Source organism: Rhinatrema bivittatum, chromosome 7 (genome assembly GCF_901001135.1).
Source record: "Rhinatrema bivittatum chromosome 7, aRhiBiv1.1, whole genome shotgun sequence".
Classification (NCBI taxonomy): domain Eukaryota; kingdom Metazoa; phylum Chordata; class Amphibia; order Gymnophiona; family Rhinatrematidae; genus Rhinatrema; species Rhinatrema bivittatum.
The window spans coordinates 238,439,943-238,465,513 of record NC_042621.1 but is presented as its reverse complement, the minus strand read 5'-3'; the positions used below and the strand labels follow the sequence as shown (position 1 = coordinate 238,465,513).

At 43.8% G+C, this 25,571-nt stretch overlaps 1 protein-coding gene across 1 annotated transcript in view; it reads right to left on the bottom strand.

Moving 5' to 3' along the window:
- Positions 1 to 4,896: 4,896 nt before the first annotated feature.
- The window catches only part of BNIP3 (BCL2 interacting protein 3), a 39,211-nt gene continuing 18,536 nt past the window's right edge, over positions 4,897 to 25,571 (bottom strand). Inside the window, 6 exon segments of the mRNA XM_029610723.1 lie at positions 4,897 to 7,045; positions 20,531 to 20,681; positions 20,796 to 20,814; positions 20,817 to 20,891; positions 22,410 to 22,561; positions 23,404 to 23,481. Of these exon segments, the coding sequence (XP_029466583.1) occupies positions 7,001 to 7,045; positions 20,531 to 20,681; positions 20,796 to 20,814; positions 20,817 to 20,891; positions 22,410 to 22,561; positions 23,404 to 23,481 (520 nt within the window). The 3' untranslated portion in view covers positions 4,897 to 7,000.

Genomic DNA, 25,571 nt, shown 5'->3' with positions numbered 1-25,571 from the left:
GCTTGTCTTTGTCAAAGAAGCAAAGAGTTGTGTGGATTTCCTATGGAGTGCAGTGCAGTCTAGATAGAATGCAATTGCTCGCTTACAGTCCAAGGTGCGCAAAACCCTCTCGCCCTGGTGAAAGTGAGGCTTTGGGAAAGAGTGGGCAGACTATAGACTGAGTAAAGTGAGAGGCTGTGCCCACTTTAAGAAGAAATTTAGGGTGAGTACGGAGGACCACTCTGTCACGGAGGAACCTCGTGTCAGGTGAGTATGCAACAAGGGCTTGTAACTCACGGACCCTTTTAGCAGAGATGAAGGCTACGAGGAAAATAATTTTCCATGTTAGAATTTTGATGTTATAGGAATGCAAAGGCTCGAACGGGGAACACATGAGCCTTGTAAGCACTACATTTAGGCCCCATTCCGTAACCGGTAATTGTAGAGGAGGCTTAAGTTGTAGAAAACCCATGATAAGCCGACTCATAAGGGGTTGAGCCGTTAACAGGGCATCCCCTACTCCCTGGTGGTACACTAATATGGAACTGAGGTGTACCCATGCGAAGGATGTCTGGGAACCAGAATCCGAAAAGGTATCCTAGATAGCCTAATAGAGATGGAGTGGGGCAGGAAAAAGGGGCCAATACCTTTTTGTGCATGCCCTTTGGTAAATCTTGCCCATTTCGAATGGTAAGATTTACGTGTGGAAGGTTTTCATGAAGCTACAAGTACCTGAGAATATCAGTGACTCTGTGTTATGAGGTTGACCTGTGGGCAGGCGAAGTGGTTCCTGGAGTGAAAGGTTGAGAAGTATGGGGAAGCATATTTGTCGAGGCCAGTACGGGGTTATGAGAATCATTGAAAACCTGTCCTGCTGTAGCTTCACGAGAGTTTTGGCTATGAGCGGTTTTGTAAGAGAGGCATATAGGAGGCCTTTGTTGCAGGGGCGAGCAAAGGCGTCCATGGCTAACGCATTTCGAAGCCTGTGTAGGGAGCAGAATCTGTCCACTCTGTGGTTCGATTCAGATGCAAGAGGTCAATGGTTGGTTGACTTCAGCGCTAGAAGATTTTGCTTGCTACACATGGATTCAGAGACTACTTGTGAGGATGGAGAATCGATTGAGATGGTCTGTTAGTATGTTAGGTATGCCTGTTAGATAAGTGGCCTGGAGATGCATGGAGTGTGCAAGGGCCCAGGCCCAGAGCTGCGTGGCTTCCTGGCAGAGCAGATAAGAGCCTGTGCGCTCCTGTTTGTTCGAGTACCACATTGCCACTATTTTGTCTGTCTGTATCCACAAAGTTTTGTGCGAGAGGCAGTGTTTGAAGGCATAAAGAGCATAATGCATGGGTCGAAGCTCCAGGAAGTTGATCTGAGACTTTTCATGGAGCGGAGTCGACAGATTTTGGGTTTGGAGGGTGTTGATATGAGCTCTCCAACCCAAGTTGGATGTGACCATGGCCAAGATTATCTGAGGATTTGGTTACTGGATCTGTGATATGGATCAGGGACGAAAGCGATTGAATGGCTTATAGCCACTGAAATTTTAAAGCCACTGAGTTTTTCTTATGGCTAGTCTGGCCATAGGAATGACATGGATCATGGAAACCATGTGGCCCAGCAATGGAAGAATTGATGGCTGAGGCTATGTTGCATGCGTTCAGAGATGTGGACAATTTGATAGGATGTCTGTGTGGTTGTTGGGCAGGAAGGCTGTTTCGAATGTAGTGCCCAGATCTGCTCCATATGGGATTTATGGTAGTTGATCAGAATTCCCAGCCAAATGTAGAGGATTTATAGTGAGTCTTAGAGAATTTAGAGCTCCTTGTTTGGATTGACTCCTTATTAGGCAGTGTTCCAGGTAAGGAAACATGTAAATACTGTTATTTGTAGATGAGCGGCAGTTACTGCTAGGCATTTGGTGAAATACACAAGTTGTTGAAGCTAGTTCGAATGGCAGAACTTGGTATTGAAAATGTTGACTCACTATGAAGCATATAGAAAGTCCAGAGAATAGAGGCAACCCCCTTGTTGTAGTAAGGGAAGAAAGGTGCCGAGAGACACCATTCTGAACTTTTCTTTAAGAAATTTAAGATTTGAGGTCCAGGATGGGTGGAGGTCGCCTGTTTTCTTTGAAAGTAGGAAATAGAGGGATTAAAATCCTCTGCCAGGGAACGGTATCCCGAGCCCTGATCCTCAATGGGATGGACTGTTCTGTTCTCTGGCAAGGTTGAAAAAATCCAGGAGCCTGCCCGACTGGCGGAGTTGGTGTGATCTGGATAACAGTTGGTCTCACGTGAGAGTGTAAACGGTAAAAGGTCCTTCTAGCATCCCTCTTTGCTGTGCAAGAAACGTAGAGAGCTGTCGCAGGGTCTCACTGTGGTCTTGCAATTGAGCCACTGTCTGCTGAAACTTGGGCATGAAGAGATTATCTGTAGTGCATGGCAGATCAGCTAAGAGTTGGGTGGATTTCCTATGGAGTGCAGTCTAGATAGAATGCTCTAGCTAATTTATCTTGGACTTTGGGCTGTAAATCAGGAGCCATAAGCCAGGTTACCATCTAGTTCGGATTCTTGTTGCTGGCAACCGGAGGATGTTTCGAAGCAATCACATGTTGATCGAATTTCATGTGGATGGCAGAGAGGTTCCCTTGGTGTTGTGTCAAATATAGCTGGTAAATAGCAGTATGTGACACCAATATGGTTCTTGGAAGAAATTACGACCTAGACCCTCCCGAAAACTTCTGGTCCTTTTTAGTGACCAGATTGAAAGGGATGGTTTCAGACATGTCCTTTACTTAGGTCTTGATGGGATCAGTGCCGAAGTGGGATTAGAGTGCTCATCGCCCTTCAAGGATCCCGGGATAGACTTAGGCTGTCGTTGGTAGGTGCCACAACGAGGCGAATATTGAATAGGGATGTGAATCGTTTTTTAACGATTTAAATTATCGTTCAATATTTTTAATATCGTCATTAATTGTTAAAGAGTGCGATACAATAGAAATTCCATCGATTTATCGTAAAAAAAAAATCGTTAATCGGGTCAGTTAGGAATGAATATGTATTCCTATTGGCTGCCCTCTTATTTATTGATGGTACCAAGGTTCCCACTGAGGTGATGGTTTAATATATGGGGGATGGGAAATGGAAACGGTTGGTAGCTTGACAAAGGGAAGGGAAAGGGGGAGATGAAGGGCCAAGCAGTCCCACTCCCTGGTCTCTGAAGGACAGATCTCTTCAGAAAATCAGAGCTGCTGAATGCAGGGGCTGACTCCCCCTTCACATCCCTCTCCCCCCCCCCCCATTCACTGTGCTCAAGTTTGCAGTTCCTGTGTTAAACTAAACTTCTTTATTTTCACTAGAGTAGAATAAAATAAAATGAAGTACTTTGTGTATTAAACTAAAGAAACATTACATAACATGAAATTAAGTACTTCTCTATATTCTACTTTAGTGAAACAAAACATTTAATAAAGAAACTTGCAACCTGAGCTTCAAAACATTAACATACTATAGAAAAACTAAACAAAAAACTTTATTATTAATTTATTATATTTACAGTGGTTAAATTTAAAGAGCAGGCTGAGGCTAGACTGGCTACTGCTGGCACTGTCACTGCTGCAGCCTGCTGGCACTTTTTTTCTCTTTCTGGCTAGTGCGTGCTATATCTGGTAGCAAAATGGCCACGGGGGACAGCACCAAGCATGCGTGGCTTAGTGTGCACCTCTAGCTAACGAACATTTCCTCAAATGTTACTTTTAAACCATTAAGTAACAATTTTTGATAGTGCGCACTAACTCGCGTTAGTGTGCACTATTCAGAAAAACAATTAAAAAAAAAAAATCATGCCGATCCGATTTTTTTCTCCCCCCAGCCGATCCAGATCGTTAAAACGATCGGGCACACGATTCACATCCCTAATATTGAAGGCTCCGGTGTTAGTAGATTCCAGAAGTCAGAGGACAGTCTGATGGATGAGGCCGTCCAGCTCCTTGCTGGAAGCTGGTATAGGTAGCGCAGCTACAGGGGGAGACCAGCTAGGCGTTACTGGCACTTCCACATGAATCTGTGGTGGCTCAGTACCCAGCACCGGTGTCTGTGGAGAATGCCTCGGAGCATGGAGTCTCTTGTACCCAGGCCCGCTTCGCAATTGGCTCAATGGTCATTGATGCAGGTGCGGTATCAGTGCCGGCGACGATGTTTCCCTTGGTGCTCGGCCTGGTCATTCTCCAGCACCGAGGAAGCTGCCACTGATGTCCAGAATGGCATCAGCGATGGACGGTTACCGTGCCGGTGACTGATTCCCACAGTGCTCGGCCCAATCATTCTCCAGCACCGAGGAAGATGTCCTCGCTGTCCCAGATGGCACTGGTGACAGACGGTCACTGTGCCTCTACTGCTCCTGGCATTGTTTCTCACCCAAGGATTGCACGAGCTCTGGTTGAGAACCCGAAGTATGGAGCATTTTCTTTAGTCGAGGGCATCGATGGTGGCTTCGACAGTATCGACGGCATCAATGTGGCATCGACGACGGCTGGAACAGTGGACATCCCAATCCCTCTAGCCCTGATGGACCCAGTGGAAGATTGCAGCAAGGACACTCACAGGCATTGTGGGGCGGACAGAGGGTGATTGACATAGGGAGAAAAGAGGGCTGCAATTCTGTTGGTAACCCGGAGGAATCGATAGTGAGGTGACAGGAACTGACCGGAGAACAGGGCATAGTACTCACAGAGTGTCGATGAAATGTACACGAAGGGAGACCCATGTAGGGAAATTATTTGTGAAGTAAAATTTCAAGTGTTTCCGTAAGGAAAAGTTGTGAGAAAAATCTCACAGAGCTCCAAAACCGAGGCAAACTGCAGCATGGAAAAAAAGAGACTGAAGGGAGACCCCTGAGGACACAGGGATCATGGCATGCTCAGTGTGCCAGTCAAAGTTTCTAGAAACTTTGACAAAAGGGTTCCGTAATAGGGCTCCGCCTGATGATGTCACCCATATGTGAGGACTACTTCCTGCTTGTCCTGGGAGAAAAGAAAAAACCTGCTGCATAATTGTGGGTAACAGATAATGATGGCAGCAATCTATCTTCTTTACTTCTCCTTACCGTGATTCCTCTAGATCCATTTTCCCAACCTCAGACTGTACAGGAAGTGGAGAGTTAATATAGCAGTAATGCCAAGATTACTTACAGCTATCATTTTGTTTAGTGTCAAAATTTCTTTAGCCACTGCTCCTTCAATAAACTGCTAATGTTTTAATGCCATAAATGCTTTAGAACAAAGATAGCAATATAAAAAGATATACTGTGCTACACGTATCTGACAGAAATGGGCTCATCAAGCTCACCAACCTCTCCTGCCTTCCCCAGATCAACTACTTTGTATGTAATGACATCTCAATTAGACTAACTCACCTAGATTTAGCTAGGACTTTTAACAGGCTTTACTGATTTGTTTACTTAATACAAACACTAACAACATTTTTGGTTCTCTTCTGATAAATTAATGTGCCTGACATTACTGCACAGCTAAGATTCAGTTGTTGATACTGATGGGGGTGATGTTTGAGCCTGCAAAGAATATGATTTGCTTGTCAAGTGAGAAACAACCTTATCATATTCTCTTTCTTAAAGTTGACTGGATGACAGGACCTGGGGTGATTAGGAAGGTCTGTGGCTCTTAAAGATGCAAGATAGTAATACTTTCAGGTAGAAAAGCTTACACTCTCCCCTTGCCAGGTCTCCAAATTTCTAGTACATAAGAAGATAGAAAGGAATTTAACATTGACCAGCGTAGAAAATATAGTATATTCTCCCTTTGTGTCAATGTTTGTTTTGTGCTCTTGAATCAAAAGCAGAATTGGCTTACAAGCAGTCAAAATTTAAGAAGCTTCCACTAATCAATATCTTGTGAACTCAACCTACTGCTGACCAGGGCCCAAAGATTTTTTCAGAGGTCTAAAACAAGATAAATATCTGTTATAATGCAGCACTAATTTTAGACAGAATGTTTCACATGCATGTAGCTTATGCTGTGAGTAAATCCAGATGCCTCATTTGTATCTTAGGCATGTGCATAGTGCACTGCATGAGCCAATATTTATTGATGGGCTTTGATAAAAAAGAGATTTAACTCTGATTATAATTAAAATGAATGTATTTATATATAAATGAAGAACTTAAATTTGAGAATTAAGATATTTTAAAATAAAAATCTTTAGTAGGTAGGGAGCCTGCTTTACTTTTTTAACAGCCACCACCCTGAAATGGTTACATTGCCTATAAGGCAAGTAGGAATACTGTTTTCTCTCTTTCCTGCAGTGCTTCACTATTACAGCAGGTGATGGATTCTGAAATGATGAACAGAATCTCTCCATTGATTAAAGTGCAAGGACCAACTTTTGGCATCTAAGAATTAATCTTTAGCTGTAAACACTATTAGGCGAGAGAGAAAATTTAAATAAGGAAGAAAATGTTAAAGGCCTACTTCTCACATTAAAACTTTAAAAAAAGGTATCTGTTTGACATTTGCCATCCTATTGTTTTGTATATTGAAAAATAAAGATACTGGTGGCTTTCAGAAGTTACACAATTGCTTAAAAAAATATGTAGCTAAGGCCATGTCTACTATCCCACAGTCAGCCCCTTCCCTCAAACTATTTGTTTTCTATTCCTCTTTTCCCATGCTGCATAGAGAGAAACAAGGTGGCTTAGACGAGTTCAGAAATTCTTGGATTTTATTCAAAATCCATTGTAGAAGACTGTTTCTTTAATGCCTAGACTGAGTACTGATCATTTTCAAAGAAAATTCACCAACAGGTTCTGTAGTTTGTCTCAGCTCTGAAATATGCCCCCAAAATTGATGGTGTTACCTTGATTTTAGTTAGTAATGAACTAATTACAGGACATTTACAGAGCAAACAAGCAGATCACGCAGCTGTCACAGCATCAGAAGCTTTGTTTTTTTTGACATGCCCACTTGTAGATTCATGCTGCTTTTGAAAGCTGGGTTTCAAAATAATTTCAAAAGGTGCCTGTTGAGGTTGTCAGACGTCTCCCAATATAAATCCTAGGTGGGAAAAGGATTGAAATAAGTGACCATCATAATAAAAGCAATTGATAAAGCTGTCTTAACTTCATTGGTTACAATAAAGCATGTCTCTCCCATTTCTTTTGTCTTAAAGAGAAACTATTGGACATGAAAGCAGGTCAGTGTTGACAGAGAGCTCTGTAATAAGTACTAGAACCCCTCATATGCCTCCTATCCCCTTGCTCCCTCTGGCCTGTCTTTTGATCCTTACCCTCCCTCCCTCTGACTACAGCAGTGCTGTTATCAGAAAGTGGTGACCGAGTCAGTCTGTGCCCCTGAGCTCAAAGACCCCATGGTGTCTGCTCCCCACATCCACAGGCTTCCCTAGACGAGGCAGGGTCTGTGACCATGGAACAGCAGGATGCCTCAGTCTATGTGCTTACTGCTGCAGCCAGAAGGAAGAAGCCCTGAGGGAGCAGAAGGGTAAGGATCAGAGGACAAGCTGGAGGGAGAGAGTGGGAGGAAATTAAGTCCACTGAAGAAGGGAGATGGGTAGAAGGTATGTATATATATATATATATATATATATATATGTGTGTATGTGTGTGGAGGGGGCACAAAGAAATGAGGACTGAGGTGGGCATAGAAGAGAAAAGGTAACTGGGTATTGAGCACACACACACTGAATACAATACTCCTAGAAATTTGTGTCCTCTGTACTGTAACCTTTCCAATCTTGTCTAATATGAAGTCTTACAGTTTTCATAACTGTCCTGTAACCTCTGCTACTCCTGATTTACTTACAAAGGATAGACACATGCGACATATCCTACTGGAGCGGGTAATTGGCTTAGCATCAGAAGGATAGAACTCCATAGCCATCTGCAGGGCCAATACAACAGGTTGGTGAGAGCAGAGTACCAATACAGAGCCTGACCAGAACAAGTTAATTTGGATATGCAGCCACTCTTTCATATTTTTGGCAAAGAAGGAAGCTATAAAGAGGAGAGGGGGAGGTCACTTACAAGTAGCACCAAAAAGGATGGGAATATATGGAATGAGAGGGGATCAATGAAAACCAACATTAATGCTTGAGAGGAGAACACCACCATGCTACATCTCATTATAATTCATCAAGGAAGCAAAGAGCTCATCCCTCTGTAAGGCAGTCAAACTCATAGTAAGAATTAGAGATGTGAATTGTGTGATCGATCGTCTTAACGATCGATTTCGGCTGGGGGGGGGGGGGAGGGAATCGGATCGTCAGAGTTTTGTTTTTTTAAATATCGTGTAAATCGTAAATCGGGGGAGGGCAGGAAAACTGGCACACTAAAACATCCCTAAAACCCACTCCGACCCTTTAAAATAAATCCCCCACCCTCCCAAACCCCCCCAAAATGTCTTAAATTACCTGGGGTCCAGTGGGGGAGTCCCGGTGTGATGTTCCACTCTCGGGCCACGGGTTGATAGAAATGGCGCCGGCGCTACCTTTGCCCTGTCATATGACAGGGCAAAGGTAGTGCCGGTGCCATTTTGGTTCCTGTCCCCCGACGTCATGAGCATAGGAGATCGCTCCCGGACCCCCAGGGACATTTGGCCAGCTTGGGGGGGCTTCCTGACCCCCACAAGACTTGCCAAAAGTCCAGCGGGGGTCCGGGAACGACCTGCTGCACTCGAATCGTGTTGCCGTAATGCAAAATGGCCATACGGCCGGTGCCATTTTGCATTACGGCAACACGATTCGAGTGCAGGAGGTCGTTCCCGGACCCCCGCTGGACTTTTGGCAAGTCTTGTGGGGGTCAGGAGGCCCCCCCAAGCTGGCCAAAAGTCCCTGGGGGTCCAGCGGGGGTCCGGGAGCGATCTCCTACGCTCGTGACATCGGGGGACAGGAACCAAAATGGTGCCGGCGCTACCTTTGCCCTGTCATATGACAGGGCAAAGGTAGCGCCGGCGCCATTTCTATCAACGCGTGGCCCGAGAATGGAACATCACACCGGGACCCCCCCCACTGGACCCCAGGTAATTTAAGACATTTGGGGGGGGGGGGGGTTCGGGAGGGTGGGGGATTTATTTTAAAGGGTCGGGGTGGGTTTTAGGGTTGTTTTAGTGTGCCGGTTTTCCCGCCCTCCCCCTTCCCCCGATTTACGATTTTTGACGATATATAATAGGAATTCCCCCGATTTATCGCCTTTAACGATTTTTGACGATTTAAAATATATCGGACGATATTTTAAATCGTCAAAAAACGATTCACATCCCTAGTAAGAATGGTAAGATTTAAGTAACAGCTTTATTCCCTCAAGCTAGGATTATCTGGTTGGATATCATCCTGCGGAGAGAAAAACAAAATGGGAATGGAAGTAAATTGGGAGGTATCTAAAACTGTTTAGGGAGAAGAGCATGGGATGCAACTACTACTACTAGTATTTACTATTTCTAAAGACATATTCAGTGCTGTACATATACACATACGAGGCTGTAAGTTTCATGGACAAAGGACTAATATCCATGACAAACGAGAGTCTTCAGGAAGTGTACAATTAGAGACTAAGTTCTATAGCTAGATCTAATTGTTGCAGCAAAATTTGTCAACCATTAGTCGGGTGAAGAAGGACTGTACCCCTACAGGACCTGGCAGAACCAGAGGGGCAAAGGACAGAAGTATCAGAATATGGTATCATTCAGGAAGGTTTCACCGGGAGAGATAGGAAAGAATTTGTTCTATGAATCTAAAGGCCAATTTGTCCTTTAGATTTCATTCCCTCTAAAGCAGTGGTTCTCTTCTTTTTTTCTATCAGGACCCACCTGAGAGATGATGCTCACAGCCATGACACACTGAACAGATGCCCATCATGGGTCTTAATAAAAGCATATGCTCTGTGTCCACAAGGGACCCCCTGCTTCCTAACAATGGGTGCAGAGCAGAACTAGGCCATTTCTCTGTACAACTCACCATACAGAAAAAATATTCTGATTCTGGTGTCATCTTAATAACAGCATCACAAACTCCCTCTACTACCAGGTGCATTATAGAATAATACAAACAAACCCCACTCTGTACATGTCTATTAAACCTGCCATACTAAAGCAGCACTAACGCCAAGAAATGAAACAGTAATAGCCTTACCCATGAAAAGGCAGCAGCTCACCACCAGTGCATTATCATAGTGAGAAAATACAGCAAATAAGGCTGATACAAAACTCTGGTAAAGTACCGCATCTCAGAACAAAGACAGACCTGCCTTCACCAAATATAGAATAAAAGACCACAAGTTACAAACATGGAAACAAAACTAGGAATGGAAATCCCAGGACCACCTTCTGCATGCAGTGCAAAACTGGAGTCTAGAAACAAAAATATATTTCCGTCTACACAAAGCAAAGTTCAGAGACAAGAAATGCATATTCTTAAAACTGGCATAATATGGCCCTTCTATCCAGTCACTCCCCCTCCATGCCCCTATCACCTCTCCCAACTACTCAATCATCCCTTCACATGTTCATAACCCTGTTCAACATTCCCGACACACCCCACCCCACATCCTCTTCCCTGTGCTCCCCTCTCTCCCCGTTCAACCTTTTGTCCTTCCCTCTCCCGTTCCCTACCTAGAATACTTCTGCCCACCTCTTTCCTACCCTTTCCTGCTCAGTATTCCCCCAACCTAGCAATCCCACACCTCCATCTTTCCATTTACATTTCCCTTCCCTGCCCAGCAACCCCAACCCCTCCCTCCTCCACCTCTCCCTACCCAGCAACCCAAACCTCCTTTCCCCATGCCTTCCTGTCCAGCAGACTCCTGCCTCCCTATTTCCACATGCTTTCCTGTCCAGCAGGCTCAAACTCCTACCTTCGCAAGCCTTCCTCGCCAGTACATTTCCCCCTCCTCCTGGTCCCCAGCCAACAGAAAAGACTTCACTCCAATCCAGAGTCTCCCTCCCTCTTTATCAGCAGCAGATGAGGGCAAGAAGCACCGAGGAAAGGAAGATGAGGAGGCAGCAGCAGAGGATCTACAACGCATGCATCTTTTTCCCTTATGCTCTTGCTTTCACATCCAGGCCCCATGGGGTGAAGAGAGCCTCAGCAGCATCATTACCAGGCCAGGCAGAGAAAGATAAAGTTGGTGTCCTGCCGGGCCCATATGAACAGGAGTTGGTGATATTGTGCTCTGATCTGGGTGAAGGAGGAGGGAACAACCTCCCATTGCCCAGGAAGAGGAGAAGGAAGCAAGAGCAGCTTCCTGTCATACCCAATAAAAGAGAAGTCAGCCAATTCCTGCCCAGACTGATGAGGAAAGATCAGTCTTCTGCTGGCTCTGCGACACACCTCCTGGGACTTCACGACACACTAGTGTGTCCCGACACACCTGTTGAGAACCAACTGCTCTAAAGTAGTGCAAGGAATGGGTGAGGAGATTGAACATTGGCCAACACTGAATGCAAATAAGAATTTATAGGAGGGAAGATTGCCTTCAATACCTAGGCAAGCCAATATTAGGCTGACCCTCAAGAAGGAGGTGGGCTGGACCCAGGAATACTAGAAAATTTTCAGCTGCTGTTTAATCTCCCTTTCTTGGGTAAGGATGTTGAAAAGGCAGTTTTCTGTCAGTTGAAGAGTTTCTTGGCCAATTCAGCAATACTTCATTCACAGCAGTGAGGATTTCAACAAGAACATAGTACAGAAGCAGTAATGCTCTCACTGGTCAATAACATAGGAATAATTCAGTGACTGCTTGTTAGGATCTGGCCTATAGAATACCATAAGCCTCTTTCTTCCACTTTGTGTCATGATAGGTGGTATATAAATAAATAAAATAATAAATCTTGTTCCCATTATTATTCATGTGGTCTTTTATTCTATATTCAATATGTATATAGAGAGGCCTTAGTTTCCTGCAGCAGATTTTTCAAGATTCTTTGACAATTATGTAATTTGCATAATATTGCTTATATTTGCAATTAAAATAATGTAGATTGTTTCTATTTATAAAACAATTTTTTATATTGCTGTGTTCACTTAATTTATGTGGCTCTTTATTAGAAGAAAAGGAATCTGTGTTTGGTGCTGGAGGGAAAAAGGAAGAGAGGGGATCTCAGGCAGGAGAGTTAGATGGAGAAGGATGGAAACACAGAAGGAGGAAAGGATGGGGGATTCAGAGAGGAGAGATCAGGGAGGGGGAGGAGAAAGAGGGGATCTAGAGTCAGAAGAGAAAGGAATGATCCACCAGACATCAATGCTCTCACTCACATCCCCTCCAGTCCTCTCACTCTCACTGCAAACCTCTCTCTCTAATCTCCTCATTCCCACAGCACAGCCCTGGATTCTTTCACTCGCACCCCACAGCTCCTCCGATCCCCTCACTCACTAACCCACCGCATCCCCTCTGATCCTCTTACTCACTCTCTCTCCCTCCCTCCATGTTCCCCTCATTCCCTCTTTGCATACCTTGCTCATGGCTCCCTCTCCCTGCCACCCCTTGGATCCTTCACTCTCTCTCTCTCCCTCCCTCCATGTTCCCCTCATTCCCTCTTTGCATACCTTGCTCATAGCTCCCTCTCCCTGCCACCCCTTGGATCCTTCACTCACTCTTGCCCCCCCCCCCCCCTAACACCTCACTCTCTTTCCCTCCCTCCCTCCATGTTCCCCTCATTCCCTCTTTGCATACCTTGCTCATGGCTCCCTCTCCCTGCCACCCCTTGGATCCTTCACTCACTCTTGCCCCCCCTGCACCTCACTCTCCTCTTTGCAATCCCTCAGATCCCCTCACTCACTCCGGCCACACTGCCCCCTCACTCCCTACCTCCCATCCAATTCCCTCTGCATCCCTCACTCACTCTCCCCACAACACCTGAGATCCCTTTGCTCTTACTCCATTTCCACCTACAGCCACACTCACTCACTCTTGCCCTCCACTCTCTCTACCCATCCCAAATGGCTTCTTTTATCCCCTGCATCCCAAGAGCAAATATACATCCAGACACCCACACCCACCCTCTTTCATTTAACAGACCCCCTCCCCCCCCCCCCCCCCCCCTTTTCCTCAGCCCGTTTCGCACTCCATCTCTTCTTCCACACGAACCTCCATGCCCTGGACACTTTCACAGTCACCCCTAGCCCCTCAGCTCGACTTTATAGCCCAAGTCCCTACTTTCACAAACTGTCAGCTCCTCTTTCACATTCCATCCCCTGGCTCCAGCTACTCTCTCACCCCTCCCTCCCCCAAAAAAAAAAACAACCCTCCATCTTCTATTTCTCTTTTACACCTGCCCCCCCCCAAAAAAAAAGCATCCACCAGATTCTCTTTTAGAAACTCCCCTCTACCCAAAAACAAATCATCCTCCACCCCCACTTTCCTCCAGGATTCTTGTGGAATGTTTTATTTCCTCCACCCTTTGTTTTCCCTCCCCCCACCCAGCAGATCAGGCAGCAGTAAGAGGAAAGCATCAGCATCAGCTCTGAAACTGCACGGAAACACAGCCTTGCGGTTCAAAGCAGCAGCTGGAGCCCAGGACCGAGAAAGATGATGTGGCCCAACCTGCTACCACTGCTCTCTGCTTCCTGATCTGTAAGGGAGGGGAGAGGGCATTAAACACACTACTCCTCTCTCTCCCCATCCAGCTCAGCCCCCCCCTCCCCCCTGGGTCTCCTGCAGCAATTCCACAGAAGGTATCTGCCGCCCTTCCTGCGGCCACAAATGCAAGAGATCGGGGACCCTATATATAGGGCACCAATGGTGATCATTCTAGGATACGGTGTGCAGTGTTATCTATTTATGGATGACATATGGCAAAAGATCAGACTGAAGTTATAGCTCATATAGATAAATATTTTCCTGAAGTTGTTGGCTGGCTAAAAAGAAGTATGCTGAAGCTGAAATCCAATAAATCAGTTGTTATGGAAAATAGGTGAAGTAGAAAATGAGTAAATCATATTCTTATTGCTGGCTCAGAATTGATTCCAGAGGAGGTGGTTAGAAATCTACCATGGAACCTTAGATTTCTGCAACAGTCTGGCTCCCTTTTAAATGCCTGCAGAAGATCAAGGTCAAACAGTTGTGGCCATATTTACCTCAGACAGAGTTGGCAACTGTGATTCATGCCCTGGTGACTTTTACAATGCTGTTCATCAGGGGTTATCACAGGGTTCAGTAGGATGCCTGCAGCTCCTTCAGAATAACACAGTCAAGATTCAGGTAGGTGTGAAGGCCAGGGATCGTGGGATGCCAATTCTAAAGGAGTTGCATTGGCTTCTGGTATTGTGGAGAATTACATTTCAGATCTTTCAGGTTGTTTATAAGTGTTTGAAGCAAACCCAGCCAGTTTATCTCTAAGGGCTGTTTCCTTTGTAATATCTCACACTTTGTGGTCATCACAGCAAGTCTGGCTTCAAGTTTTCTCACTTTTACAGATCAATTTGGAAACTACTCACTGCAGCCCATTTGTTTATACAGCCCTGGTGTTATAAAATAATGTCTCAAAGAATTCAGTTAGAACTTCGTTAGAGATTTGTCTTTGTGCCGATGAAACCAAACTACGAAACAGGGCAGACACTCAGGAAGGTGTGAAACCATAAGAAAGGATCAAGCAAAGAGTTTAACAGTTATGATTTAATGCTAACAAAATGCAGATTCATGCATTTGGGCTGCATAAACTCAATGGAGCTGTACAGTACAGGGGCTGAAAATTTTTTAAGCATGAAACAAGAGTGAGATCCGGGGGTGATTGCATCTGATGATCTTAAGATGGCAAAATAGGTGAATAGGACAATGGCAAAAGCCAGAAAATGCTTGGGTGCATAAGGAGAGAATAGTCGGCAGAAAATGAAGTGATACTGTCCCTATTGAGACCTCAATTCATATACTGTATACAACTCTGGAGACCACATCTTCAAAATGATGTAAGCTGCTTGGATTCAGTCCAGACAGCGGCTACTAAAATGGGCAGTGGTCTTTATTGTAAAGCATATGAGGACAGACTTAAATCTGCACATGTATACTCTAGAGGAAAGGCAGGATAGGGGATATTTAAATACCTCCAATTTATGAATGCATAGGAGGTAGGCCTCATTCAGTGGAAACAGAAACAATGGCAGAAAAGGACCAAATGGTCCATCCAGTCAGCTTATGATAGTATCTACTGTGCTGTTTCCTAGACCACAAAAGTCAGGGCCCTCTTTTGCTGTTTGAATCCAATTCCCCATTACTCCCGTACTTATCAGTTTCCTACACTAGCCATCATTGATTGTGGTTATGCCTTGCTGTTGAAGCAGAGAGCAATGGTTGAGTTGCATTAACAGTATCAAGGCTTACTGGTTAAGAGTAATAACCACTGCACCATACACTCTTTTTTTCATTTTCATCTTTTAGCCTTTAGGGATCCATATAGTTTTTATCCTATGCCCTTTTGAATTCTCTCACTGTTTTGGTTTTCACCACCTCCTCCAGAAGGGCATTCCAGGTATCCACTACCCTCTCTGTGAAGAAATATTTTCTGACATTGGTTCTGAGGCGTCCTCCTTGGAGTTTAATTTTGTGACCCCTAATTCTACTGATTTCTAAAAGGCTTGGACATTTGCACATCATTAAAACCTTTTAGGTATCTGAAGATCTGTATTATATCTCCCCTGCACCTCCTCTCTTCCAGGGTACACATAATCATATCCTTCAGTCTCTCCTCATAGGTTTTCTGATACTGAACCCGCACCATTGTGGTAGCCCTTCTCTCTGAACTGCCTCCATCCTGTCTCTATCCCTTTTGAGATAAGGGCCCAGAACTGAACACAGTACTCCAGATGAGGCCTCACCAAGGACCTGTACAAGGGCATTATCATCTCCTTTTTCTTACTGGTTATTCCTCTCTCTATGCGGCCTAGCATTCTTCTGGCTTTAGCTATCACCTTGTCACATTGCATCGCCATCTTCAGATCGCCAGGAACTATCACCCCAAAATCCTGCTCTTGGTCCGTGCACATCAGCCCCCCCCCCAATCTCATACAGCTCTTTTGGATAACCGAATCTGAGATGCACGACTCTGTACTTCTTGGCATTGAATGCCAGCTGACAAATCTTTGACCATTCTTCAAGCCTATGTAAGCTACTTTGCATTCTCTCTATTCCTTCAGGCATGTCCACTCTGTTGCAGATCTTGGTATCATCTGCTAATAGACAAACTTCTATCCTTTCTGCAATGTCGCTCACAAAGATATTGAACAGAACCATTACACACTGTCTTCTTTTTTTTTTTTTAATTTGCACTTTATTAGAATTTTCACAAAGTATACATGAAATATACTCTCAAGATAAAGAAAATAAAGAGATACATAAAAAAGTAAAAGGATAACATCTCAAGCAAAATTCAATCTTAACCAATATATGTTCTCCTAGGCAACATGGGTGAGTGAGACCAGTAATCCATAGGGGAGATAATAAAGAAATAATTTAAAGTAACTAGCTTAACGATTTTTGAATGTTACCAATTGGTTACTGATTACCAAACATTATTGTGGGGCTATGGTCACCATTCTTGCATTCAAAAAAGATTTCAGCTGCTCAATAACAGTAAATGCAAAGCTTTCACCTTTACCCTTAATAAGACATCTACACGGATATCTTAATAAGAAAGTGTAGCCAAGGGCTACTACCTGAGGTCTCAATTTTAAAAACTCCTGTCTTCTTAATTGGGTGGGTCTGGCAAAGTCAGGAAAAATCTTAACCAATTGGCCAAAAAAAGGTTTCAGAAGAATTTTGAAAGAATGCTTTCATCACATTGCTGACATCTCTTTCTATGACAAAAGATACTAATAACGTACCCCTGCCCAATATCTCTACAGCAGAACTTTCAATAAACTGAGTTAAATTCTCAAAAATTGCCAACTGGTCTCCTTCGGTTTTTCTTCCAATCTTAGTCAGGAAGTAGGCCTTATTTATGATGGGCAATTTAGATTCTTCAAATTTTAAAATTTCTAGGAAAGATTTTTTCAATGTGCTTTGAACATCCTCTCCTAAAGCACTAGGAAAATTTAAGAATCGTAAGTTCAAGTGTCTGTTGTAATTTTCCAATGCTTCCAATCTTTTGGACTGGTATGCCAAGTCTTTTAACATCGACCATTTGAACTTGTAAAGTTTTTTTTCTCCACCTCTTTCAGCCTACTTCCAAGATCTCTCATTTGATCCTCAGTCTTAAGTTTCAGGTTTTGCATATCGATATCCATTTTGCTATATCTAGCATCAGCTTCTTTCACAAATTGTCCAATACTGGCCATTAACTCCCACAATAGGTCCAATGTTACCGTGGCTGGTTTAGGGAGGATAGTGAACTCACCCCTTCCCTGTTCCCTCGGCAGCATAGGAACTCTCCCCGTTGCAATCTCCTTGACTCCTCATTCGGGTGAACTGGAGATATCGATATCTCCCGATCTTCCTGACCCGGCATAGCTGCTGTTTCCAGCAGACTCGAGGAGAACCTCGGGCTAGCCGCCTCTGCTCCCTCTCGGCGTCCCCCCTCCAACGAGGGGGTGATGTCATCAGAAGGCGTCTGCTGCCGGAGAGCCGCCTGTTGCCCAGGCGCCGGTGGAGGTCGGTAATCCGGGGGACTCAAGCTGACCTCCCCAGGCAGCGCTGAAGCTCCCTCTTCAATCGCTGCAGCAGGGACTTCATCCCCCGTTTTTACCATCAATACGGACGTGTACTCTGTAATCCGTTTCTGAAGTTCAGGCAGCGGCGGGTCGGTGGGGAAAATCCGCATTTTGCCCTTTCTTTTAGCAGGCATCTTTGTTAAGGTAACAATCTTTCAGGAGCGTCTTAATGAGCGACCGCTCTCGCCGCCATCTTGATCTCCTGAGCCTCCCCCTACACACTGTCTTCTATCAGTCAACCAGCTTGTAATCCTCTCCACCAGCTTGGTGCTTACTCTGAAGTTTCTCATTTTGTTCACAAGTCTCCTATGTGGAACGGTATTCAAAAAGCTTTGCTGAAATCCAAATAGATAGCATCGAGTGCTCTTCCTCGATCCAATTCTCTAATTACCCAATTAAAAAAAAAGCAATCATATTTGTCTGACAGTACCTTCCTCTGGTGAATATATGCTGCTTCGGGTCCAGCAACTTACCAGGTTGTAGATAGTGCAGCATCTCCATTAATTTTCCCACCACTGAAGTGAGGCTAATCTGCCTATAGTTTCCAGCCTCCTCTCTGCTACCACTCTTATGAAGCGAGACCACAACCGTTCTCCAATCTCACAGTACCACACCCATTTCCAGGAATCTACTGAATAGGTACTTTAGTGGACCCACCAGGACATCTGTTTTCTCATAGTATCCTGGGATGTACCTCAGCTGGCCCCATGGACTTGTCCACATTCAGTTTTCCTAGCTCTTTCCATACATACTCTTCTGTAAAAGGAATTGTGTCTAGTCCATTCACTTCTATGATCTTGTCAACCAACAACTGTCCTTCTCCAGGATCTTCTTTAGTGAACACAGAACTGAAGTATTTGTTTAATATTTCCACCATTTCCTTGTTTGTCTCGGCATATTGCTCCTTGCCACCTTTCAATTTCACTATACCACTTTGGGCTTTCCTTCTCTCTCTCTTATATATCTGAAAAATGTTTTGTTACCTCTCTTTCGGGCCGATACAGTACAGTGGTTTGCAATAGCTGTGGAATGCTGTGACATCGATTCAGGAATAGTATGCTAGATGGTTCATATATTCTTGTTAAAATGACTGGCTTTAAATGAAAGGAGGGATATTTACAGGGAAGGGCAGGAAAAATGAAGAAATATGTATGGAATAAATGAAATGGTGAAAATGGAAGTAAATGAGAGGAACAGAAAAAGAATGGGATTTTTATTTATTTATTTAGCATTTTTTATATACCGAGGTATAGCAGAGTTGCCTTCACTCCGGTTTACATTTATAACAACCTGTTAAAATTAAATTTTATATTTTTAAATGTAACAGTAAACTGAGAACTGGCATATAATAGTAGTATAAACAAAACAAGATATACAATGGATAGGTACACTGAAATATCTGAGTTCAAATCATAAAAGGAGACATCTGTAGCTTGAAAGCAGGAGAGTTTGTCAAAGGGGGGAGATTGAATGTTAGAAGGCTATGGGATTATATTTTAAGATCATTGTGTGTGCTGTCATTAAGTTTGGCTGAGTTTCCAGGGTTTTAGGTCTTTTAAAAAAGATTTTGTGTTTTCTTGAACGGTTAGGTGATGAGGTAACGAATTCCATAACTTTGGGCCAATAATGGAGATGGCTCTGTTTCTGGTGGAAAACAGTTTGGCATGTGGAAGTGGAGGAATCACTAGTTGAAGTTTACTAGTAGTTCTTGTTGTGCGTTGAGAACAATGTATATGTATGATTTTTCATTTTTCTGTGCAAATTTGATGCGCCTAATGGTCCTTTTCTGCCTTTCTAGTCTGTTTCTATGTTTAAGGATTACTTGCACTATACAGGACCTGATTCTTTGGGGTCTTTTCCCGTAGACACAGAAGGAGAGATGAGCCCTGATGAATCAGGTCCAAACTGCTACACTGCCACTTTTAAACCTATTGGGAGAATTAGATCTATCACAGGAAATGCAAGATGCTGGAAGAAAAGCTTGAATAGCTGACTCATTTTCCAGGTCTTCTGAATGCAACTCATGGGGCCAAATTTAGTTTCAGGATAATTTTATAGTTTGCTTTGAGAGGACTCACAAAAATTGAAAAAAAAAAAAAAAAAGGGTTCCTGTATGTTGGTCACAGATACTAAAATGATGTTGTATAGAGAAACTGTTGCATAATATGGTGGAGGTATCTTCCTAGACGAGCTAATGTTCGGTTATTACTGAAATAATATATGAAGAACCATTTTGTAATACAAAAGTTTTCACTTACACATTCTAGTGTGATCACTTCAAATCTCCTGTTGCTAAAGGGGCTTGCATTTCCCTGCTTAGCATCATGAAATCTCAGCTCCTTGAAACATTACATTAAACAAGTCTAGTGCCCCTAGCCCTTGTATTTGCATACATCTGACCTTTACTGGATGTATCAGCTTATGTAAATCAGACAATTAAAAAATGCATTTACAAGTCTAAATGGGACCTCTGAGAGCTACCACCTTTTTCCTATCCTCCTGGCTTTAAAACTGAACACACTACACTAATTCGGATGCAAGATGCTAGTATGAATATTTTTTACATGCTAAACAATTCAGAAAGATGATGTGTGATGATACAGCAGAGGATAAATTTCTATATAAAATAATTTTCTGTATGTTATGACACAGAACAGAATGTTTTAGAGTACAAGTCTCCAAGTGATTTTTCACTTGCTACATCTCCTTTCTAGCTATATCATGTATTTAATAGGAACCAATTTTCTGTCTGTTCATCTGTGCTACCATCTACTCTTCTTCCTTTGGTAAACCTTCATCTGGTTATTGGCCAAAACATGTGCCACACAAGATGAGTAAAGAGCCTGCTATTCGGGTACCTGTAACTTCTTAGCACGGTTTTCCTTTTACTTACCCCCAATCCAATAGCAAGCAGGTGAGAAAGAAGCAGAGACGGCAGGAAAACCTTTAAAAACTCTGCAGAGAATATGCCCCCTTTCTTCATGACACTCGTGTTTCGCATGCTGAGAGTGGCAGAGCGCTTTGGATGTTTAAAAAGAAATTCCCTGTTAAAAAACAAAACAAAAAAAAGGAAAGAAAGAAAGATTTTACATTAAACCCAGATCAAAAAATACTGTGAAAACTTTCAGCAGGGTTACTGGAAACCTCTGTAGACCTACTTTGGGGGTATGTTCTCAGCCGGCTAGACCAATCCCATATCCAGTCAGAATTTTTCTTTAAGATGTTTTCTAGCTCTTGTCTTCTTTCGATATAATCTCCTCAGACTAATACCAAAAACAAGTGCAATATTACTCCATACTGTTTTCACAAGCATGAAGTCATCTTCTGAAAGGCAGAGTACATCATATCTCTTTAGGAGTTTCTGGCTCGCCAAGAAAATTAGATGGCAACGTGCAAACACGAGGCTGACCAAGGCCAAGCTGGAAACTTGTGAGCAGTGCACCAGTCGTCAAGGCTTCACACTCTGAGCTACTGACCATTCGAGCATTTTTCATAGACATTCAGAATTCAGTCTGTTTTTTAATTATTCACCTCCTTCATGTTTACAGTTGGGCTTGGTTTCTGCATGCATGAGGAGAAAATACAGTAACTTAGTTTTTAAAAAGGTGAATGAATTATGAATGTTTATAAAAGCTATGCAAAACCTTGTCAATTAGCACTTGTGCTAATTCAATCTTTTGTTGGCACTTTGTTCTCCAACAGGGGCAACCTGTGATGATGAAGCCTTCCCGATAAAAATGCATGTCCAAAACATGTTCTGTTATTGCCTCAAGTTATACTGACAGCTTCTTTCTCTTTACTATGGAAGGCTATTTACCAGCTCTGGGCCACTTAAACTCAATAGAAAGATACAAGCATGGGAAGGACCACGCTTATTACACCAAAGTTCTAATCTACTTAGAACCACACAAGTCTTACTATTCTTTTCCAGCTGCAGTAAAAACAGGCACAGTCTTAGCTATCTATTAATTTTTTTGTATTTGGAAAAAAAAAAAAGACAAAAACAAAATTTGGTATTGTGGCCTAGGAAACAAGATAGTAAGCACGAGATGATTTGCCCCCAAAATGTCCTTTATGCCATTGGCAAAGTGTTGTTTTTGCAACTGGAAGAATCCAGTTACATAGCAATGAATTTCACTTTGATTTCTGATTGTGAAAAACAGTCCATTAGGTCTGAATGTTGTCCAAACTCATTAGGAAATCCTTGAATTTGCTTTTTAATGCTTTAGTAGAATACCTCTTAGAATGCTCCTATTTTTCAAGCAAAGAGAAATAATCACTGTGTTAAGTAAACCATTAATTGGCATCTGAACCAGGAGAAAAGAAGTATTACATATACATATTACAAGGCAAAAAAAATATATGTCGGAACATCAAAGTATCTATTTTTTTCATATATACAGATCTCTTGGGATTTTGTCACCAGGTACAATGCACACTTGTGTGTTTTGAGTCTCCAAGAAGGGCATTCTTATTCATATAATACAGGCCAATAATCAAATATTTAAAGACGTGCTTTTAAACTTGGAAATCATTACCCACTTTAATTTAGTTCATCTAATTGTATGGTTAGACAAACTGCATGAAACAGGCAGATATGAATATGCTACTGGTATATGTAACTATTTCAGAGGCCACTTGAAAGCTGACTGGCCAGACGTGATCAGGTTTTAAAAATCACACTTATTTCAAAAAGTGAAAAAGGTAATATTCAACAGCATTTGTAAAATATAAAACCTCTGTCTTTAAGGTCACCATTCTCATTTCTATACCACTCTGATCCTCAGTCATGTCATAGGCGTACCATCCCATCAAAACAACTAGATGCATGCAATGACTTCTGTTTCCCTCCCCGGTCTCCTCTGCACCGCGTTTCTCTGTGTATTTGCTGTGCACTGGGCAAAGCTGGCAGATTTTCTGTATTCTTGAAGGATATTACGAGAATGTGTAAATATTGCTGGGGCATCAGAGCAGGTCAGAGGCGGCAGTGGGGGAGGTAGGGAGTGGAAGCTCAGGTGGGGTCGGTTAGGTTAAGCAGCTACAGCAGTGGAAAGGCTGTCCCATATGGGGGAGAAGGGGGTGCAGAAATAGGTGGGGACAGTCTATTGCAATTCCATGGGAAAAGGCAGATCGTGGCAGTCAGTCTAGCAACAGAATTGCTACAAACTGAGAGACCTTCATATTGGTATGAAACCAGAACTTCAAAAAATCAATTTCTTACCTTTTTCCTCACTCTTTATTTTCTTCTTATGTCTTATTTACGGTCTCCCAGTTGTTTTAATATATTCAAAGGATTTTACACCTTTTTAAAAATAAATGATGTGCACCTTCTACTGAGCCTCTCTTAATGCTGGAAGTAGGTGAATTTGGGGCGCTTCCAAAAGCTTTCTCATCACAAATAAACAAGAGCAAACCATTTTGTTGGATTTTTTTTTTCCCTTCGTTATTACCCAGCTTCTTTTTTTGGCAAGCGATGTTGCATTAAATAACTGTTTTTCATTACAACATCCCCTCCTCCCACCCCCGTTTAAAATAAAATTACAAAAATATAGACAGTATCATATGGCTTCTACGGACACGTGACACCATTTCCACAATATACTGCAATACTTCATAGAATAGAATGCCACAGATTCTGAGAAGGCAAAAGTTGCTTGGAGGTTTATTGCATGATGGCACAGCATTTGTTATAATGCCTTTCCAATATCCTGGTGTACAAACTGAAAGAATCCTAAACTAGTCCAGCTGTTACAATGCATGTCTTACCTGCGAGCTGTCTTTTCTTTGCTGCATCGCTTCCAGTGGATCTCTGAATGCTCTGAGGCGGTCTGAGAGCGAGGAGGACTTGAAAAAAACCCAAAAAAACAAGAAAAAGTTGAAAGCAGCAGGATGACATTTCTTCCAGTGCAAATGCAGGTCTCGGGACCAAGACTAACCTGAAAAGTTGCAATGCGGATGTGCCACCTCTCATTTCTATCCTGTAGGTTGTAATGAGTTATCTCTGTGTTATCTGTACTAAAACTTGTTTTCAAATGATACAGCAAGAAATAACTTCAAGGTGCTATGACTTATTTGAAGGAAAATATGTAACGCATTTGATTGGTACATTAAAACCTGAAAATAATTTCTAGGTCACTATCCAAACAGGCTCTACTCTTGAATTTCAGAGTTGCTGGGCAGCATGTATCACGAATTGCCATATTAGTGACATCTGCACAACAGAGAAAAGAGCACAAAAGAAGCCTTGGAGGGTCCGCTCAGCCACAAGATATTCCTAGTGGGGCGGATTTTAAGAGCCCTGCTCGCGTAAATCCGCCCGGATTTACGCGAGCAGGGTCTTGCGCGCCGGCGCGCGCAGAGCCCCGGGACTCGCGTAAGTCCTGGGGTTTTCGAGGGGGGGGCGTGTCGGGGGCGGGGTCTGATCGGTGCGGCGTTTTGGGGGTGGGCCCGGGGGGCGTGGTTTTCGGCCTGGGGCGGTCCGGGGGCATGGCCGCGCCCTCCGGAACCGCCCCAGGTCGCGTCTCGGCGCGCTAGCGGCCCGCTGGCGCGCAGGGATTTACGTCTCCCTCCGGGAGCGTAAATCCCCGGACAAAGGTAGGGGGGGGGGGGGGGGTTTTAGATAGGGCCGGGGGGGTGGGTTAGATAGAGGAAGGGAGGGGAAGGGGAGGGGGAGGGGCGATAAGCGAGTTCCCTCCGAGACCACTCCGATTCAGAGCGGCCTTGGAGGGAACGGAGGCAGGCTTGCGCAGCTTTGGCGCGCGCCGGCTGCACAAAATCGGCAGCCTTGCGCGCGCCGATCCTGGATTTTAGCAGATACCGCGTATCTACTAAAATCCAGCGTACTTTTGTTTGCGGACTGGTGCGCCCAACAAAAGTACGCGAACGCGCATTTTTTGTAAATCTACCCCAGTGTGCCCAGCTGCTAGGAGTAGGAAGAGGAGAGAGATTCTAGGGAGGAAATGTTCTTAAAACAGAATGCTCTATAGCAGCGATTCTCAACCAGTGTGTCGCCAAGCACCGGCTGGTGTGTTGCGTTGCTCCCGGTCTCTCCCGCTGCTCTCTTTCTTCCCTGCTGCCGTTGCCGCCGGGCTATCAGCACGTTCAAGCCCAGTGGGAACGGCAGCGATGGTAGAAGAAGCAGTGGCACTTGTAGTTGGCCTTTTCTTCTTCCCGCCCCCCCCCCCCGTGACCCGGAACAGGAAGTGATACGTGGTGCGCGGGAAGGAGAAAGACCGTGCCGCGTGATAAAGTAGCAGCGGCGGCTGCAGCATCGGCCCCCGAGCAATTGAAGCAGCCGGTAATCGAGAAAGGAGACAGCAGCCTGAGCCTCCTGCGGCCAATGGGATTCTTCTTTCTTGGCCCAAGAGAAAAAAGGTTGAGAACCACTGCTCTATAGTGATGAGAGAAAAATGTCAAGGAGGTTAGGCCAGGATAGAAAAACTATGATCCCCACACTCGCCCAACCCATTAGCTGTATTTTTTTAATATACACTATTATGAGGCCTCAATCCTTGCAACTTTACTCAATTAAAATTGCCCTTCCTCAATTAACCCCACCTGATGTAGTTCTCTCCCAATCACGGTTCTGACTTATTTTGCCTGTGTTTTATCAGTCTGTCTTGACTAGACTGTGAGATCCATGGAGCAAGGAAACATGTTTGCTTACCGTAAATGGTGTTCTCTGTAGAGAACAGGATAACTTAGCCATGACATGAGGGTGATGTTATCTGGCACAATTGAACGCATTTTTCTCTTAGCTGGTAGAGCTTTTCCACGACTGAGCATGTGCGAGGATTTACACACGGGCATTGCCTTGTGAGCTCCCCAGTCAATATTAGAGCTAACTCTAGCTAGAAGTTGACTCTCCAGGGAGGCAAGTGGGTATTTAGCATAGCTAATTCATACTGCTGTTTATGAAAAACAACGTTTATGGT